General features: G+C 38.6%; 1 protein-coding gene across 2 annotated transcripts; it reads left to right on the top strand.

Moving 5' to 3' along the window:
• Positions 1–572: 572 nt before the first annotated feature.
• Positions 573–20787, top strand: TIPARP (TCDD inducible poly(ADP-ribose) polymerase). Of its 2 annotated transcripts, none has more exons than XM_053459327.1 (6): positions 573–759; positions 3009–3981; positions 15938–16103; positions 16366–16547; positions 19222–19494; positions 20113–20787. In XM_053459327.1, the coding sequence occupies exons 2-6, from the start codon at positions 3035–3037 to the stop codon at positions 20558–20560; spliced, it is 2016 nt and encodes a 671-aa protein (XP_053315302.1). In that variant the 5' UTR covers positions 573–759; positions 3009–3034; the 3' UTR covers positions 20561–20787. The 2 variants fall into 2 exon arrangements, with proteins under 2 accessions (XP_053315302.1, XP_053315300.1); XM_053459325.1 differs by having other exon boundaries at positions 573–763.
• Positions 20788–21054: the final 267 nt, after the last annotated feature.

The raw sequence follows: 21054 nt of genomic DNA, 5'->3' as shown, positions 1-21054 counted from the left end.
TCCTAGACTGTACGCTTGTTTCACCCGGGCCCTCCTCAACTGATATTTCTGTCCAAATTGTTACGTTATGCACCACTTGTTATATCCTGGTTACTATTTGTACAGCGTCTTTGTACAGCGCTGCGGAATATGATGGCGCTATCTAAATCAATAAATAATCATAATAAAAATAACTCAAAAAAAGGTTATAAAATGGAATGGGATTCCTTGGTCACTAGATTAAGGAACCAATCAATGTGTAGCGACATACATTACTTGCAGAAATAAGCATCATTTGCTGCATTCATGTATTGGTGGTAAATAAGACAGTCAGCACAGGTCTTAGAAAGCTATCCTGTTGCAGTTTTATCCTCCATCACCCCCAGAAGACCCTGGATAGAGAAGAAGCACTTTGCATGTCACCTGTTCTATACCTCGTTTGTCCACCAGGGGGCGCAAGGCACCCGGCGCTCCCAGTACTGGGACCCGGCAGCCCGTATTACTGTGTGCTGGCCGCACGCTCCACCCTGAGTCGTGCGGGCTCCTCTGGGAGTGGTTATAGGAGGCGATATTTAAAGCAGGCTAATGGAACATGTGAGAGGCAGGCAGTGCACTCTGTACGTGAGCGGCTGGAAGCAGGAATGGGTCGCCTGTCACGTACTGAGCAGCAGGCAAGCGCAGGGTAGGAAATCCTCTCACCTTCCCCCCTACAAAAGAGGCTCATCCAAGCAGAAACGAACTCCGGGACTGCACGTACCTGGCAGCCCAGCTCATTCTCGGGCAGGTAAGTGACCCTGCCGGGCAAACGTCCTCACCCTTCTCCTTGGCTAGCGAGTGTCCACTTGCGACAATGGATTTGGAACTTTTCGTCGCTGCAGCCGGAGACCTCTGACTGCTGTCTGCTGGGCATTGATGGAAGAGAGAGTGGGGGGATCTACTTATTTAAGGGGGTAGAGATCGCTTAGTTCGAAGTTAATAAGAGGATGTGATCTGGTGAAAGGGGCAGAGATCAAGTGATCAAGTTTAACCCTTGAGTCCTTGGGGACACTTTCAGCTTTCTAAAGGCAAGAATGAAATTCAGGACTGTGGGTCCCACATTAATATTGTACACCCTATTAGAGGGTTAATATTTAATTTGGGGGTAGTTTTTGTTTGATTTTAGACATATAGGTCCCATAGGATATTGCTGACTGGTTTGACCAGGCTCACCCCCAGTTCCAACCAGTGCTGGGAAGTTTGTCCTTCTTTCTTTGTGTTAGTAGGTAACTGGTCTCCTTTTATCCTCTGTATTCTGTGATGTGCCTACTGCAGGGCTCAATATTGGAATAATGGGGACGCAAATTATTTCAAATACTTGTCTATTTGCTTGCGGATCATCTATCGGTGGGATTATTTATGAAGCTTACCTTGTGTTTTATATCGTCCTTTTGTGCTGTTCCTGTGCTGGCAAATAATATTTTCAAAGCCCCATACAGATAAGGCTAGGAGACAAAAGGCAGGCTTCCCAGGAATTGCACTATACGAATAACCCATGCGTCTCCTGCAATACACATCCATAGTGGTTATTCTGTATGCTATCTTATGTATTTTTGTGTGTGTGTGTATATATATAGTAATATTTGGGGTAGGCAGACACCAGGATCAGTAATCGCCTAATAACCTTGAGTAATTAAAAAAAAAAATCTTAATTTTCAAGGGAAAATAGAATTTGTAAAGGGCTCCATATATGCCTTTTGTTTTCTTTGACATTATTCTTACTAATACTTACCTGATTAAACATTTAACAGATACAGTATTTTCTATTTATATACCTGGATGGATGGTTATTGTTTTCTCCCCAATCTCCTCTAAATCAGATCACAATATACAATTACGGTTTATCTTAATAGCATTGATTTGTTCGGCTTGCGTGACATGTAGAGAAATATACACGGAATTTCCGTCATTGGGGTTCCTAGCCCCTGAAGTAGAAGGATGGTGTGGGGGGGGTATAGGCTGATGATGTGTCTGTAAAGGGTTAATTGGCCTTCTCTTAAGGTATGTCTGCTCCTAGCAATGTGTCCTTTAAATGTATGCCAATAGTCAACAGAGAAGAATCTGAAACGCTAGAGGGAAGTGCACGCTGACTTTGGAGAAATAAATGGTTTGCATTGTAAAACTTAAAAGAACTTCCTTTCTTCTCACCCTTTAGTATACACAAAGAGTGTTGCTTGCAGTAGAAGTATCAGTTTATGGAAAGGGCATACAAAAGGATGTTAGATGTGTGATAGAAGGGGTTGTTTTATTATCATTATTATTATTATTATTGTATTGATTTAGATGGCTCCACCACATTCTGCAGGGCTGTACTGTGAATGGTTATTCTGCAAGCATTTTAAAGTAATGTTTTAACTCTCCTTACATAGTGAAACATTTAATGAGATAAAAGGTAACGGGGGCTCTGCGTGTATAAACTTAGGCTACAGATGACTAATACAGCGCATGCCTAAAAACCCTGAAATAAGGCCTTGATCTGTGGAGCGAGGAGATTTGTGGTATGGGGTGTGTGCTCAAGTCACCTCAAGCCTGAATGAGTGTTGCAGTTTGGAAAGAGAAATAGGCATGTGTGTCAGACTGGGTGTGTGTCAAAGTACATGATAGTGAGTGAGACAGGGTGTGTACACATGTGACCTTAGGGCTCTTTGTGAGGCAGTTTGTGCTGCTTTTGATACACTGTGTGCTTTTTCAGTCATCGTGTGTAATGTAAACGAAAGGTAAGCCGTGCCTGAAAACTTGATTCAGCTATGAGCTCAGACGTGTTTGTGGTCCCAAATACCACAAGTCAGAGCACCGAGATTTAAACTACTCGGTGTGGAGGTTGTGTGTGGGCTCCAACTGCATTTTCTCAAGTTCGTGCCATAAATGCTTTGGGCTGCCAAGGACAGAGGGAGTAGATGGATTGGTTACCTTGTAGAAATTAACAGCAACGATTTGACTTTATTATAGATTCAGTGTAAGCTTACACCTTGTTTTATCTTTCTTTCTATAAGGCTGATTAACGTTTTTGGTCCCTGAAATGGAAGACGCCGTCCAGATTATGGATACAGAAGCTTGTTCTATGAAGGTTCCTTGCCAAGGCTTTAAGTCCCCAGACGTGACAGAGAGAGAGCTTTCACGACATTCTGATAAAATTCCTCCTGTAAAACCATGCTTCAAAAAAAAGCACTCTCCGAAAATGTTTGATGCAGAAACTCTTAATGCGTTACGACCAATTTTCACTAGTTTTTTGGGATCAGGGCCCCTCAATGGAATCTTTGTGCCCAGGAATCAGACAGGTGACGTTACTAACTTATGTGAACCGCATGTGAAAAAGGGAATTAAGACGGAACAACAGTGTCCTCAACCCACTACATTGATTTCTGGAGATCAAAGTGTCGGACCCGTAGTAGATAATTCTCTCTCTTTACATTCGGGACAAGAAGACCTTGGAGGAGAAACACCAAGTGTAATTGAAACATCTGAACCAACGTTTCCATCAGAACAGAACTCAAGCGTCACTGCTGCTCACACTTCCAATGAGTCTTTCCAGGATCCCATCTTACAAGCAAACCCAGAGGATTCTACAAGCTCCGTCTGCTTAGACAAGATAATCGAAAACTATTCTAATGGGTTATTCCAGGATAGCAGCTGTCTGGACCAATACAGTTTGAACCAAGATAATACAAACACTGGGATATTTCAGGACAAAACAGAGGAAGCCTCCCTTCTTTTAGTATTTGAACTTTTGAATCAGCTCCAATATCATGTCCATCAAAACGATGGGATAGACATTTGTGTGGAATTTTTACAGGGATTGTGCTTTTATGGTAACGACTGCCTAAAACACCATACAGTATTACCGTATCACTGGCAGGTTAGGAGAATCGACACCGGCCTCTGGCAGAGTATAAATGATGATTCCCAAGAACATCTGGAGAGACTGTACTGCAGTCCAGACAGTGACCGAATCAAAATGAGATATCAGTAAGTACCTAATTCACCTGCGCATGCACTATAGATAGAACAGCTGTGTCCTGCATTGATTTGTGTGCTTTATGTTGCAATGCTGCAAAGAGGCGTTTCATCGATGGCTTTTTTCCAGCTCTGCTCCATATTAGGTCCGAGCAATTTAGAGTCAAATGATGGGGATCTGTGTGCTATTAGCCCGGTTGCTAACCCGTGTCTAACCCTTATTATCATTAACTGATGCAACGGGTATGAGACATTTGTATGTGATGCTTTGCCTTTGGCCTCCTGTCCGTAAGAAGTATGTTTTTTTTAATTTTTGATTAAGTATTTATGTATCTAAAGCAGCCCAACAGTAGGTACTCGGTGATGTTTGGCACCTCAAAACGAATATATATATATATATATGACGAGGATTTGAACAGTCTTAAAGTGAAGAGAGCAATACTTGTGGTCACATGTCACTAAAAGTGCTGGAAATCAATGTTACAGATTTTCTTCCTTCTTCTTTTAACAGCAGGTTGCACACCAGCTGTTTTGGTAATCATCCTTGTGAAACCGTACTGCCTGAAATAGTAAATGTGTTTAAAGAATTGGTTTTCTTAAAAGAAAAAAAAAAAGAAGAAGTAAAGTTTTTTTTTCTAGGTACAGTTTAAAAAATAAAAACAAGTGTCTTGTTTTCTTTAGATTTTTTTTTTTTTTTTTTTTTTACCATAAATGCTTCAACTGTAGTAAATAACCCTCACCTTGAGTGGTCACTTACTAGTGATGGAGTCCTTTAACTTAATGTTCCTTAGGGAATTTCCTAAATGATGTTGGTCTTTTCAGGCCTCATTTCCCTAGAATAACAAGCGCTTACAGAGCAGACACCTCCTTGGATTTGTCGCCATCTCTTTGTAGCACGTATAATGTAACGATGATATGGGTGTTATTGGGGGTGAATACATTGTAATAGAACCATTCATCTGCCCAGATCCCAAAGGGACAGGCTCCATTGTTGTTACCATGGGTCACTATAGAGCCATATCTCAAGGTAATGAGAATTGTTCTCCAACAACCGAAGATGTCCTCTTCTAGCTCTACCTTCCCCATGCTTTAAATTGACAGCCTCGGTATATGAAATATAACATTAATGGACCTTAACTTTAAAGCTGATGTTTAGGTGTTTGGGGTGCAGGAGTCTTTGGGGTCTAAGTGTTTGGGGTCTAGTAATGCAGGTCTTTTTCACACTCCTTTTAAAGAAGATGTTTATAGTTTGATTACACAGTAATCAAGCGAGCTGCTTCGAGGGTCGCCGCACTTGGAATAAACGGCACCATCACGGAGTAATTAGCCCAGGAATGTCAATGTGGTTCAAGTGAAAGACTTGATAACATTTCTTCATGGTCAACGTAGCCTTTTTTTTAAGCAATGTTGTGTTTCCTGGCAACAAGACAGGAATAACAGTATATTGAGGGTTTCTGAGGAGCTCCCAAACAAGACAGAGCTGCACACAATTTGCATGGTTACCGCTATATCTGGGCAAAGCAATTAATCTCTTGTGGTCAGACTAGCTTTGCAGACCTATCAACACAGTGTGCACAAAACAAGGAAATGTCTGTTCAGCGCATTGCTTGATCAAGAAAGGCCAAGCTGGAGACAGCTCCTCTAGTAATCAGCGGGCAGTCGTCTTCTCTTTTTGTTCCAGGTTTAAACACGGTTTCCTTGGTACTAAAAACATTGAATGCTCTGGTCATCCAAAATGTCAAACATTGCTCCAAGTGTCATCTAGCATGTTGGGGCACAATTCAGATAATTATGGCACTGAGTGATGGATTATATTTAATTTAAATATGACATAGCTCACCTTGTATGGCTTACAGCAGATAATCCCAGAAATGCTTTTTACACTTTTATACACAAAAAAGAAATGCTATTAGATTGACAACATTAAGGTAAACCTATTAAAAAATCCCTTTATCTGACCTATTGTTGGTATGAGGAGAAGGGAGGTAACTTCAGGTCAGCCACCAATGTCAACTTCCATGATGTTACCCTGATACTGATCAACAGATCCCCTTGGTGTGTTCTGGAACAAGGCAGAGATCATATACATATCCATTACTAAATGTATCTCGCAGCTTTCAAACAATGTTTCAGATAAACATTAACACGATTCAATCCCCTCCTTTCATTCATGAATACATAGTACAGACATTGAAAAATATACAAGAGATCGGGCATGATGGCCCATACTATGTGTTAAGCAACGGAAGACGCCTAACTTAATTACATGTGTTTTATAGTTTCACTTAAGTCGCTCAATCTTAAAAACATTAAACACAACGTATGTATGGTTTATTTCATCCCGCGTTGATTTTAATCTAAAAAATAGCCCATAGTCACTTGCGTTACCCTGAGTGCTAACAGATGGTTTTCTGTTTAGTAATTGCATCTTGTTGCCTGGTTATTACAGGCTATTCCAATTCAATAAATAAATACATGTTAAATCCAATTCTTGCAGACTGGCTGTTCTTGGTTTTAACGCTTACACGTCTCTTGATTTTTCTTTATTCATACATGGTGTGATTCCAAAGGTTACAACATATGTTGACACACTGAGTTGAAAGGTTTTTATTGACTTCATCGTAAGGCCGAGTTGCTAGAGAAGTATTTATTCCCAATGGAAGGAATGCACAATGTGACCTTAGAACATTTTATCATGGCAGAACTCCAGACCGTGGCTTGATTGTAATTGTTATGTACGCACACAACCTCAGCAGTGCAGGAATTAAGACCCCTTACATTGACATGGCCTCCCTCTTGAGACTACGTTTAATTGACTAAACCAACAATTTACTTGTACGCTAAATATGAGACCTGTTGGTGATGTAGTTGAGGAAAATGCCTTACCAGCTAAAGGTGTAGGTTTGTCACTTGTGTAGACGATGTACCAAAGATGTTGAACCTCAGATGGTCTAACTGTTGTAGGCTACCTATTGCGTGATTTAGGGATGTCAAAAAAGGAAAGTTTATTTAGCCCACATACAGCACAGTAACACTTGGTTGGTCAGAACCATGTAAAACATATAACATGTTAAAATTAGACATGTCCTATTAAAAAAATGGCTGATTAGGCAACCCCTAATAACAGGTTCTTCATCTGTGACCTTCATCAAGCTGTTTTTGGTAGACATACGTTTCCAAGGTGATGGTATGTATATATATATATATATATATAATGCTGTCAGGATCCTTGTGTGGAATACTGTTGGATGTTCCCAGGAAAGTAAAAAGTGTTTTCACAGTTCAATATGTAATTAACTGGTAATCTTTTGACATCTCTTCTCGAATAACAAATATCTGGTTTCTACTGTAGCCTAATTACATGCGATTGACAACTTTTCTCAGAAGTGTACGGGAACCACATCATGTGAAGTGAATCAAGTGCTGTAGCTTACTTCATTAACAATCTAGTGGGGGAAAAAAGATCTTTTACAAAATTACCTGTAAATCTAATTTATTGGCAGAACCTGCAGTTTAGTTGTAGTTTAACTTTACGAGACCTTACTGAAGCAGTTCTACAGTTTTTTCTATTTGCTTTTAGTTTGAGATGCAATCATGTTCAGCTATAGAACCTAAAGAAGTTTGACAATTTGGAGAAATCGCCATACAGTGGTATATCCAAATCCGTTTTGTTAAGTAGTTTTCTTTTTTTTCTTTCAGCAATTCTTAGCTTCCCATTTCCATATGAAATACAACTAATTGGGGTTTCAGTCCATGCGATCCAAAGAAGTTGTCATCTGGTCTTGAAGAATAGTTGAGTGGGTCTGCAATTGCACATGCATTCACTGGAAGTTTCATTGAACGTTTTGTTGTTTTTGGGTTTTCTGGAGCAGCTGTTAGCTATAGAAAAATAATCCAGGGAGGGTCCCACCTCCTCTGTTTTGCTTCAAAAAACTTTTACATACATCACTCCTGAATAACGTAAACTATCTTTTTTTCTAGAAACATGATAAGACACAATTTATATTTATATTTTTTTTTGTCTTGGGAAATGGTATACACAGCATTGGATAGGTAGTTAATGTATATCAAACGTTGTTCAAGCTTGCACCACATGTTAACCCCCTCCACGTTTTCGTATCAAATTACTTTTAGAGCCAGTATTTTTAACCCCTAACAAAGATCATTTAGGTTGGACAATGAAAGCGTTAATCCTGCTGGGTATAGTATGGAAATCGAATGTCCTTTATTGCAGGCATCATAAAATGTGGTTGAATGTTGCTTCATATCTAAAACCATATTTGTTTTGGTGATACGGTTTTATATTCCATTGTCTACATGTAAATAAACTCCTACCGAAGATTGGTTCCACATATTTTAATTATTACATTTGCATGAGGTGACACTGGGAATTTGCTGTGAAACCTCCCAGTCATGTGTTAAATATTTCAGTGGGATTGTCACACTTGACCTATGCAACTCCAATTTTTTTTTTCTCTTTTTTTTTTTTTGATAGGAAAAAATGAAAGCCTTACTTTCGATCTGTTTACCGAAGGTGGTAAAAAGATAACATTCTTGAGTTCTCGCTATCACATCTAGTCAGGTTCCAAGCGGTTTAATCATTCATTATGCCAGATTACAAGAGATGAGAACTATCACGCCGATGGCATGTAATCTTTAACGATCCTTCATGGATGAAAAAAAAATGTTTTTGCTTAAAGTCTGTGGTTACTGTAGCTAGGATGTAAAGACTCTTTTATACAGGAAGTTAACTAAAGTCTTCTTGCTCCCTATTACTGCCAGGTTATGGGAGGATTGGGCAACGGCAGCCGTCAGCTATTGCTGATCTAAACTTCCACCACCCTTTATGCTGGCTGAGCATGGTTAGAGCAGTTGGCTGAGCCTATTTTAGAAGCAATGTCATGTTAGTGACAAAGATGTGTATGACCTGGGCCATTAGCATCGTTAATTTCTGAGCTGGGTGATGGGACCAGTTTAAATTCATGTTGGTGGGTTCCGAGGACTACCAAATCCAGACACAATTTTGTTTCCTTCCATGATTATGAACACATGTAGCTTTTGGACTAAAATGATGCTGTACAGGTGGCAGTGCATGCGGGGACGAGGTGCCCTTGCCTTTGTTAGAGAAAGAATTGACTATCTCTGCATTCTTGGGTAATGAATGGTTATGCTGCACCTGCAAGAAGTTTATGTTCCCCTGACCGGAGAATGGTGAACATCTAGAATGCCACTTGTCGTGATCTGCGCTATTACATTTCCCATTTCTCAGAACTTTTTAGTTACAGACTGTTATACACAGGCATGGCTATAACATTTACAGAGTGATTACATCCATCTTACTTCAATAATCTGAACTCATTCCACTAGCAGAGTTTACTGTTCATATTATATATTAAAAACCTGTGTTAGGAAGTGGTACAGATGCCTTGCAATAACGGTCAGTGTGCCACCTTCTGCTAAATGCCAGGGTATGACATCATATCTCTCCAAACAGCATGGGGCACACAGGATGCAAGGAGGGAAGTTTTATGAAAGCTATGAGAGGGCAGCTCTGAGTTGTTTTGCTTCCAAGTATCTTTTTTTCATTCATTCACCATATAGTAGGTACGGTGCACTGCGTTAAGTATGGGTGATGAGGGGACACCTTAACCCTTCATTTTAGGATTGACCCTTCAAAATGCATATCTGATAAAGTGAGGTAAGATTTTGGAATTTTTTGCTGGTTGCTGCTTGCTTTTTTTGTACGTAAGAATATATAAGATAGAATTGTGTGCACACGGTGCAGTGCCTTTCAGTGACATTTTGCCTATACAGCTGCTAGACAAAGGTTTGCATTCATGGTGTAACCTTAGTTAATGGATTTCACATTCCTTATCTGAAACACTTTATCAGCAGCCCAGGATGTGCAGAACACAGAGCACATGAGCTCAACGTCTCACTTTTTATTATCTTTTTTTTTTTTTGTGTGTGCAGTATTACAGAACATTCATGATGCAGCAAGGAAAAGGCACTCACCCATATAACATCTCAACTGTTTTATTAAGCCTTGCGTGGGTTTTTCTTTCTATTTATATTTGATATCCAAACTGGGAGTTAAGCACATATTTAATGTCTACAAGGAAAGCCCTAGAGGGTCATGTAAGGCCTGTTTACTGTCACTCTGCCTATATTGCGCATTAAAATCCTGATTGGATTGTCTCCCTTGAGATGATGAAGCTCGGATAAGCTAGTTAGAGGAAAGGTTATACCTGCTCAAGGGAAGCCAGCACTATTTTAGTGGATTCATAATCCAAAAATAGCCGTCTAAAAATAATGGATTTTGGGGGGGCACACCAGATATTAAACAGTGTATGGTGAATGACTATGATAATTTGTCTGGGGCCTCAGTGGGAAACTGTTGGTAACAGTGCATTGCCACTATGCATGTTAATCATGGTGTAAAGCCATCTATGGTACGGAAAAAGGGTTATAGCCATATTGGTACAAGAGAAGATGAAGTCTTAAATCGAAGGTCTTTAATCAAAGATTAAAGATTGGGCTTTAAAGATCTCTCTTTCCATCTGGAGAAGGGACTTCTGAAGTCCAAAGGGCTTATTTGATTCTAAACTTTTTTTTATCAGTGGATTCTTTGATTAAAAACTCCTGTTTAGCCATGACAGCTTTAACCGAGGAGGCAACTAGTGTAGCCTGTTGGGATCTATGCATAAGAAGTGCACCTATACATCTGAATAATGTTTAAAAAGAAACCTGAAAAAGTTTATGCATCCTTATTTTGGGTGTAATATATATATATATATATTTTTTAATCCGGGACTGACCCATCCACATCTTTGAGATGAAGTCATCGGACATTTACGTATGCACATCGGTACTAGCTTTATAATAAGGTCTCTGTGAGGATTTGATGTCCTTTTAAGCTTTTCTGAACATCTAGACAGTATTGTTGTTGAATGGCTTGTGAAGTTGACATTATTTCCAGGTGTCTGAAGGACTTCAAACTGCCTTTCCTTAAAAGACTAGAAGAGCCTAGAAGTTCTATGTGAAAACCTTTCTTCCCTTGATCGTGTTTATTAATGATGCTCATTACAGAGAGCTGGAGCTCTGTTTGTGGGTCACCTTGGATGTTTGAGGTTACAGAATCAACACACAGAGCCAAACCGATCTCAGAAAACATTGCCATCCAGACCTGGCAGGAGTTAATAGTCTAAAGCTGTTTAAATTGTAATTTATCCAAGGAACAAGTTGTGAAGCACAGAACACCATGCTCTCTTTTAATTAATCCGCGCAGCAAGTTCCTTTCCAGTAGGGAAGATGTGATAATGTCCTGGATACCTGACGCATTGTTTTCATAGCTATGCCCATGTAGCAATTGTTTTGAAATGTCCCATTTGCCTAGTTGCTTCTGCATTATAATGCCTGGGTGAAGATAAAGCCAGTTTCCTCAAAGGTTCCACCCAGGATTGCAACAAGACGATCGTTACAACATAACGTAAACACACAGGGTATGAGGCATATGATCAGGTTTACCATAAATGACAGGCAGTTCTGGTTAATTTTTCAATCAGGTTGTGTACTCTGATTTAATACAATATGTTTTGTACTTCTAAGACATATTGGTAATTACTTAGGTGAATTCTATTCTATGTGTGGAAAATGACTCAACCCAAAGGTAGAACCTCCAACCAAGCTGGTGTATTAAGGCTGATGTAACCCTACTAATAGCATGTCTGTACTTTTTCCCAGAATAGGTGGCAACCCTGTTCAGTTTTTATTTTGTTGATTTGTCGAGTTCTGGTTAGTGCTCTGGTGTTTGAGGACACATGGTGGATACTACTAATGGGTGCTGCATTACTGTAATTCTATCGTGAAGTTGGGATCGTGACCCATAGAGATGACTTTAGTAGCGATGGCTGTGCCAAAAGAGTAATTTTTGCTTTGTAAATGTGACATGCTGCATATTCTTTCTAAGCTGATATTAAGATGGCATTCGTTAGTTACATTTTAAAAAACAAAGTACAGTTTGTACACCTATGTTTCATTTTGATACATCAGTGCAATAGTGTCTTTTTATTATACTTCCTGATTCCTCCATAGTGGGACTCCTAACCGAGTGACATAACAGAAAATATTGTGTGTGCGCGGTATTGCTTTGTATAGGTTAATCTAATTATGCTTCCAGTTATTTCAGAGACGATAAGAGCTTGATATGGCAAAACAGCGCAAACAATACCACCATTCAGCACGCTGTGCTGATTGACCCCCTGAGACGTTGCACACCCTCACAGCTCTTCATTCCCTATGCCTGCTTAAAATGCATGTGTCCTTTTAGAATGTCACGCAGCAGCCTTGGTAATTACGGGCTACACTGTCTGAATCAGTGTGGGTGTTAGTGCACTATGCATAGATTATAACATGTACAATAATATCAGATATAATTAGAGTCAGCTTCCCCAGCGGGTAGGAGGACAGCCTTGTAATGAGGAGACAGCTATTTCTTTGTGCTGTGATTAGGGAAATTCTTCAGTGTGAAGGTTCTCAGGCAAACATTTTCAGTTCTTACCAGATTAGCACAACTATTATTTTCTGTTTATTTACTTTTAAACTTGGCACTGTCGGCTGTCCAGGAGTATGAATCTTTATTTCTATGCTGCTAGATCTATCTGTCTATATAATGCATGCCATGGCACAGCGGCGCAGATGGCACTATATAAACCAATAAATAATAAGGCACCAGCCATATCATTTTATTTATATGTATTTATTAGATTCATGATGCCAGGTATTATTGCAACATCAAGCTAAACATTAAATCATGTTCATTTTCTTGGAACACACACTTAAAATATTTCTCATGTATGATTGTAAACATTTAATTAATGCCAAACATTACACAAGAGTCTATTTCTCTATATATGTTGGAAATACTTTTAATTGATCAGTTTTTGTTGGTTTTTCTTTTGGTTACTACACTTTATTTCTGGTTGATAATGATATTAGCAATACACCATGCCAATACCTCATCCTATATACAATAAGAAGAGTTACTAAAATCCACCCAAAAAATGTATTTATTATTTATATAATTTACTGGAATTCAGACTAAGATGAACCGATATACAAGGTAAAGGGGGCCATGCTCACAAGCTTACAGTCTAGCCATTCAGTTGCGCCATGTTCCTCGGAGAGGTGGATTATGGGAGTTGAATACTGCTAATCCTCTTCTATTCAAATAGCTATGATCGTGCGGGGAAAAGATTGCAGACTCTGTATGGATGGAGGTTGATGCCATTGAGTGTTCTTCAACATAACGAGTTTCTTAGATTTCTATCGCTCAGCGGTTTTTGACCACATCGTGGGAAACAAACTTTAGGACTTTCTACGGATTGAGACCACTTTCTCGCAGCAGACCGTATTTTGCTAAGTGCTGTTTTGTACTTTGCATGCTGTGATAAGGCGTTGCATGGTATGTGCTTTTGTGACGTACACGCGGCCTGCTTTTATGTTTTTAGTATAGCAGCTTATTTATTTAAACTGTTGTTAAAATAACAGAATTATAACAAAAGTCTGTGATCACCCCTTGGGGTATTAGAGCCTTTGATGTACAATGGAATTACATTTTTAACCTGAGTTTCATTTTGGGGAGGCATGAGCTGATGCTCTTCCTTCTGTCCTCATCTTATAAATGAACTTTCTGTCATTTTAATCTGAGAAACCCGGCATGCTTTTGAATAGCTGCTGGCTGCTTGCTTTTTAGATTGTAAGCTCCTTGGAGCAAGGCTATTCTTACCTTCTGTTTCTGTAAATCCAAATTGTTATGTGATGCACTACTTGTTTATACATTGTACAGCGCTGCAGAATATGGCAACACTATATAAATCAATAATAATAATAATCTGTCTTTTTACACATTGAGAGGTTTCCAGTCGGCTATATTGGTTTGAACCGGGAAGAATTCCTGCATTGCAAAATACACGGTTAATATGGATGGCGTGAGATACTTCTCCAGCCTCTCTTCCTCATGTAAATCATTATTTAGCAATAATAGTCAGAAATGTGAGCGGAGTTAAGGCAGTAACTAGTCACAAACTGGAACCAGGAAGACATTTCCCAGACTCCATCCAGTTTTAAGTAGATTAAGGGTAAATTGATGCTGTAAAAACCACCTGTGTTTATGGATGATGCCGTTTTCTGGGCAGAAGTGTCTTTATTGCTTTCACCACCTGCCACTTAACAACAACAAACTTTTTTTACAAATGTGTTTTATATTTAAGCTGTTTTTTTACGGGTTTTTTTCCCCAGGATGTATTGATTTAATAATAATGTATCTTAACATTTCATTATAAGTTGTTAGGATTTTTATGTAACCTATATGAACTTTTATTTAGTTTCCCCTTTCTAGACCATCATGCCCTTGTGCACAATCATTTAGAGCAATTCTGCTGCCCATTTGTTCATGTGATGCAATCGCCATGGCAACCTGTATAGCATCCCTGCTGCTCATCCTACTTTTAATACGTATTCCCATGCGATCCCACCTTTGGAATATTAAAAATCAAAGTATTATCCTCCAGACTCTGCCTTTCACCTATTTTTTTAATAATGTGGTTTCAGCCGTGAGACTTCCCAGTCATCTCCTTTTCATTATGGTGTCATCATTGTAAGATTTTCTACTAATGGTCGGACGTGTCTGAGTGACTACGCCGTTTTACTCTGTGTTAACTCAGAAAATGTTGTTTATTTAAGACACATGTTATGGGTTTTGTATCCTGACTTTGTTTCCTAACTAAGAATACGGGTCCCAATTTGTATGGTCGGTTGTCATGGTACTATAAGTTCTAGCGTTTGAAAGTTTAGAGGCTGGAATGTGCGCATAAACATTGTAGGTCTTATTCACAAGTACTTTAATTTCCCAGAAGAGCCTTGTTTTAGGAATTCTGTCCAGTTTCATCTTTCTTTTTATGTTTCTGTTCTTCTCAGCTGCAGTACATCTAATCCTTTTAAATCGTAATGCCCCAGTATGGCTTACATTTTTTTGGCAAAAAATACTGATCTAGAGAGAAGCAATATTTAGAGTTATGTTGCTACAGAGAGATCTTTTTTTTTTTTCTTCTGTACTTGGAGACTGAAAAGAAACGATTGACTTTGCAATGGAGAGTATGATCACAATTACAAGACAATACGAGGCTGGCGACTTTTAGCAAAAGATAAACCACGTTACTGCTGAGACAGGTGTTTGAACTTGGAAGTACAATTTCTTAGTATTTAAAAAAAACAATAATAGCCACATGGAAGCCTTTCGGCAGCACAGCGGAAAAAAATTCATATGATTGTGTTTATGTTTCTGTGCAAAGTTGTAGTTCCTCTTTCATAAACCGATAAGTAAGAGAAACCGTAAGAAATACATTTGTTTTGATTCCAGTCAAGTTCTAGGTGTGTCATTCATTGTACAGTAAATAGAGCCCCAAATTACTTTCTGTTCCCATTCAGTTCTGTTTATTCTCTTTTAGCTGAGTACGTTTTTTAAGGAAAAAAAAAAAGAATGTGGGATTTTTTTTGGTGGGGGGTACTAATGTCAAAGAATAGGATATGTTCTGTGGTTTTGTTTTCATAGTTGAACTCGTGAACTAGAACCTTCACGTGACTTGTTTTTTCGTACTCCTTACACATGCTTATAAAACTGTTTAAATCCATAGTTTTGAAAAAATCAGCACCGAACTAAGTAACTGTGTTTTAGTGAATTTATTCCAAGAATACCAAGGTTAGCGGAGTAGAACCTTGGAGAAAAGCAGAATACAGGCCAATAAAATCGCAGAACCATTTTATTTATTACACAGTAGTTTCAAATATTGCCTTCTTTTCTTTGTACAAAAGTAGAAAAATATGGTTTGTCAAATATAGTATATTTGTATGATGATTTAAGTGGTCCTTTGTTTTTTTATTTAAAAAGTTTTTGTCTTTGTGTTTTTAGGGGACATGATTTTTTGGCTGACTTGAATTGTATGAACGTTGATTCTCTTGAATTTGACCAAATCCGACGACTGTCTACACCATCTACCTCCTCTGTCGCCTCTAATTATCATACTGTATGGAAATACTTCTGCCGAGACCACTTTGGCTGGAGGGAGTATTCAGAGGTAACGTTCAGCTGATATCCATTTCATCAGTTACTTACATTATATAAAATAGAAGAAATGATGCAGGTCCAATTCATAGTAAAAGTATAACACAGGTGACAACCTCTCAATACACTGAAACGTAAGGTTAATTCATTCTAATTAATTAAATAAAAGTATACCATAATATTAATGCCCTCAGCCTTTTGAGGGCCTTGTGCCCAGTCTGACACACAAATAGGGGATTCGGTTTGTAATACTGATGTGTCCTCACCTTTTACAGCCTGTTGTAAAGCTCATCGAAGAGGCAAATTGTCGAGGACTGAAGGAAGTTCGGTTTGTTACGTGGCACAACCAGTACATACTCAACATCAAAGATGGCTTCCAGCAAAATGCATGCTTCCGGAAGGAGATCAAACGGAGGCCCCTGTTCCGGTCATCTGTAATGCTCTTGCCACATTTACAGTAAGTATTCTAGCCCATTTTTCCCAAATATACTCAATCTTTCATCAGTGCCTTGGATGAAACTAGGCTGAAATATACTGGGTCCAGTTTTAGAGAACATTTTATGTCATCAAGCTCTAGATGAAAGATTTTTATAGTTTGCTTGATTTCAGAATTTATGGTATTATGGTAAATCCCTTTGTCAATTCTTACCAAACTGACATATGGAGGCATTTCCTATATGTGCCATCATTAATGAGAACGCTTGATCAGTGTGAAAGAGATGCTGAAGCTGTTTGGGATGGAATAAATAGCATCGTAACTGAATCTATTATTTTTTTTGGGGGGGGGGTAATATTAACGGTCACAAAGATTAACTATTTACTGGATTTCTATTAAACCAGCTGCTTACATTTGCTGCACTGCTCTGTAAAAAGATTGTGTGTATAAAATGATATAAACATACACAGTCTGGCTTGTTAATTTCGTTGCTGGTTATCAGACTTTTTTTTTTAATTTATTTATTCTTTTTTTTTTAAAAAGGCAACATTAAAGAAAACTGTGAACAGAACAAATTGCATTCTTTACTTTTTATTTTGTGTTCTGTGGCATTACCTGTTCTATTGCTGATGTGCGCTTTTAACCAAGAAGCTCTGCAGTACTAATCTGTTTCGATTTGAAGCCTTTTGATGGGTTGTTGTTGTTGTTTTTTTTGTGGGATCTCAAACGCTGTTGGAAGTATGATTGCAGAACTTGGCATTTGGGAACAAGCTGTCCTCGCCGTATAAAGCAGGAAGCCGATAGGATGACTGGCAGCTTGACATGCTCAGACTAGCAAAGGATTTAACTGCAGCAGCTCCATATTACCATCAGTAATGCAATCAGGTTCTCTGAGCAGTTAATTATGTTACTGCAGTCTTCTAAGCATATTAATATACAGGATGGGCAAGTTCAACAGAAGTTTAGAAAAGACTCCCTATAGCTCATTCTCTGCTATTTTTAGTGTTAGTAGATATTTCATAGTCTGGCGTGTTCAAGCTCGCAAGCCATGTTGGGGGAAGAAAAGCATGTAACTATTTGAGGCCATCTGGAGTAGTTGTCATGGGAAACAATTAAATGGTGACGTTGATTGCTCCACTTTAGCACCAGAACTGTCCTTTTTAACAGCGATCCATCGAGTCATTTATTCTTGGCTATGTAACAATTTGTTCCTGGCTGTAGAAAGCGTATTCTGGTAGCTTTTGTTGAAATACGCCTCCTTTATTGATATTCTTCATCACAGCAGAAAATGTTGGCTGCTTTTAAGTCTAATTCATCTCGGTTAGGTTACATCAAAAGGGATTTTATATGACCAAATGCAGCACGAGCTAATGCCCACGTATCAGTAACTATCATCAAAGCTGAATATAGAAACCGAGGCATTGTTTCTGCCTCTCCCTCATGCTGCAGATGTTAAAGAATTGTCTCTAGTGCGGACAATCACAAGGTTATGTTAATTCTCTGTGTACAGTCATGCAGACTTACACTGTAATACGTCTTGTTGCGTGTAAATCACAGATGTGCGAGACAACACGCCCTACTGATTAATTAAGGTCATGGTAGCCCAACATGCACAATTACAGATCATGCGTCATAATACAATACATTTCATTTACATGTTACTGCAGCATAGTTACATTAAAGCCATTCTCGCTGCAACACATAGTTTGTTGTTCCGGTCGTGTAAATATTGTGCAATGTTAGCTTGACTGTGTGTGTCATTATGAAGGGTCAGGTTAATACAAGATGTGACGACACTGCAGCTTTTGTCTCCATGTTTAAAAGACGTTTGACAACATAATTACACCGTGCAACAAATGAAACACAACAGGCACGTGAGATGCGAATGTCCTCTCGTATGACACTTTAATATAAAGGCAACTGATAAAGCTTATGGCTAAGGCCAAATGCAGAACAGGGATTTTTCACCCCAGTCACTTACTAATTAATACATTCATTTCTTTGTGTAGTTTCTCCTAAATGGGCCAATAGATGCACACACAGCGGTATTCTTGTGGGCTAGCAATATTTTCTAAAATGGCAACTACATTTTTCCACAAGGCAGTGCACTGCTGTTTGAAACGGTACAATAATTTCGTATTCTCGGATGCTACCCAGAAATCCAGATTCGTTAAAAGATCCTACTAGAGCAACACTGTGTTCTAGAGCTATTACCAGATGACAATCGGTTTCATTAGGAGACCCTCATGGAAGTTTTAACTTCCACAACAAACATTCACACGGGAATCACCCATACCCTTGAGAATTTACAATTATGAGCTGGTCAACAAGAACTCACACAACCGGCCCATGTGTTCTACTGACAGGTACATATTATTTACAAGAATCACATTAGTGTGTGTGGCCACAAATTGGCACAATACGTTGTTAGAACATGTTATCCCAGAGCACTGCTTAAACTTTCAGCCGATTACTTATGTTTTAGGAAATCATTTCCTGCTATTACATGTTCACATCTTTATACGCTACAATTTCAGTCTGGTATTTAACCAGCTATCTGTTGTAACATGTTCAGAAATCCGGAGATGAAAACTATTTTCTCATAACGTTAACTACGAATTATACAGGACCAGTCTGCCTTGTTCCTATTTCTAATCACAATGTGAAACAAACATTCTCTTTGTTTAATTTCTAGAACACTTAGCGGAACGACCCCGTTGACCACTCCAGCGATTGACTCCGCATCACAAGTCCTATCGCCCGTTGCTATCACGTTTCCGAACTTCTATCCAGAAACGTGGATCCCTATGGACTCCTCGCAAGAGTTTGTTCAAGTGCCTATGACCAATGAAGACAAAAGCTTCAGGACGGTGTATTCATTATTTCACAAAACCGTACCAGAGACTAAGTTTCGGATTTCAAAGATTATGCGAGTTCAGAATCTCTTTCTCTGGGAAAAATACAAGAGGTAATATTCTTTTAGTTTATTTCGTAGGAGATTCCAAGTGGCAGGGTCAAGCACATTAATTCCCTGCAAGATTTTGCATTCATAACATAGGAGATAGAAAAAATGCTTTCTCCACGTGTATATGCACTCGTACTTGTTTTTCATACTGCCTTACACAGAATAATTTCATAGAACTATTACTTTGCACAAAAATCTAACCACACCTGTGTGTGATTAGAGAGAAAATATGTTTGGCGCTGATGTTACTTAAATTATCTTACTTTTTTCACTGGGAACACTTCTGCAAGTTGTCTACTGAAAAGCTGACCCACTTACTGTTTCCTTCCTCTTTCATTAAGGGTTGCATGCAGGAACAACGTTCCTATGACCTCAAGAACGTGTGTTCTTCTGTTACACGTGTTGTAACAATAGTGTTTAGTCTTAGTATTTCTTAATGTTACTGTCTCCCTGCCTGACCATAATAAGTTAGCATGTACAAAATGATATTATTAATGTATGGCCCACCCTTACCAGTGAACAATATTAAGAAATTAGTAGACTTTCTGTCAATAGCCAAGCAGTGGGTAAACATCAATGCTGTGCTCAGATTTTCATTAATGTTGTTCATTTATTGTTTAGGAAAAAAGAATTCATGACAAGGAAAATGACTGGATTGGACAAAATTATGAATGAAAGGCATTTGTTCCATGGGACATCCCAAGATGTTGTTGACGGGATTTGCAAGCACAACTTTGACCCCAGAGTATGTGGAAAGCATGCCACCATGTTTGGACAGGGCAGTTACTTTGCCAGAAAAGCAAGTTATTCTCACAATTTTTCCAAAAGATCCCAGAAGGGTGTTCACTATATGTTCCTGGCTAAAGTATTGACGGGAAGATACATTGTGGGCAATCCTACCATGAGGAGGCCTCCCCCGCTGAACCCAGGGAATATTACCAGCGACCTCTATGATTCTTGTGTAGACAACTACTTTGAGCCTCAAATTTTTGTTATATTTAACGATGATCAGAGCTACCCTTATTTTATTATCCAATATGAAGAAGTTAGCAACACTGTCCACATTTAAAAGAAACAAAACGCTGCTTACCTATTTCCTAGGAACTGTTTTAAATAAACAAAATACAATAATGCAAAAAACCCTACAATCTGTGATACCGTTTAAAAGAAATGACCAACAGTATATTTGTTGTTAAATTATGTTCATATTGTAAATACTTCCAATTGTTAATATTAAAATTGTGTGCCTTTGTTAATAAAGCATTGTTTATTTATAAAAATAAAAAATTAAATAAATGATGCCTACGTTGTGTTTCTGTAACTTAAAACAACGTTTTGCATTTGCCGTAAAGTACCTTATTAAGGGTTTGTTCGGGAAATTGCAAAAAAGTAGCATCCCAGTTAAACATATAGACTCCTGGAAGCCTGGATGTTTGCAATTAGACTGAATGTCATTACAAATCAGGAATGGAAAAGCATCTTAGTTTATAGTGAATTGATACAAGTAGATGTCAAGTGCACTTGAATTTTACTTGAGATGAGTTTTAGGTCCCCACCTTGGGG

This window comes from Spea bombifrons, chromosome 3, assembly GCF_027358695.1.
Source record: "Spea bombifrons isolate aSpeBom1 chromosome 3, aSpeBom1.2.pri, whole genome shotgun sequence".
NCBI lineage: Eukaryota > Metazoa > Chordata > Amphibia > Anura > Pelobatidae > Spea > Spea bombifrons.
The sequence above is the reverse complement of the archived record's forward strand: the minus strand, read 5'-3'. Positions and strand labels throughout refer to the sequence as shown.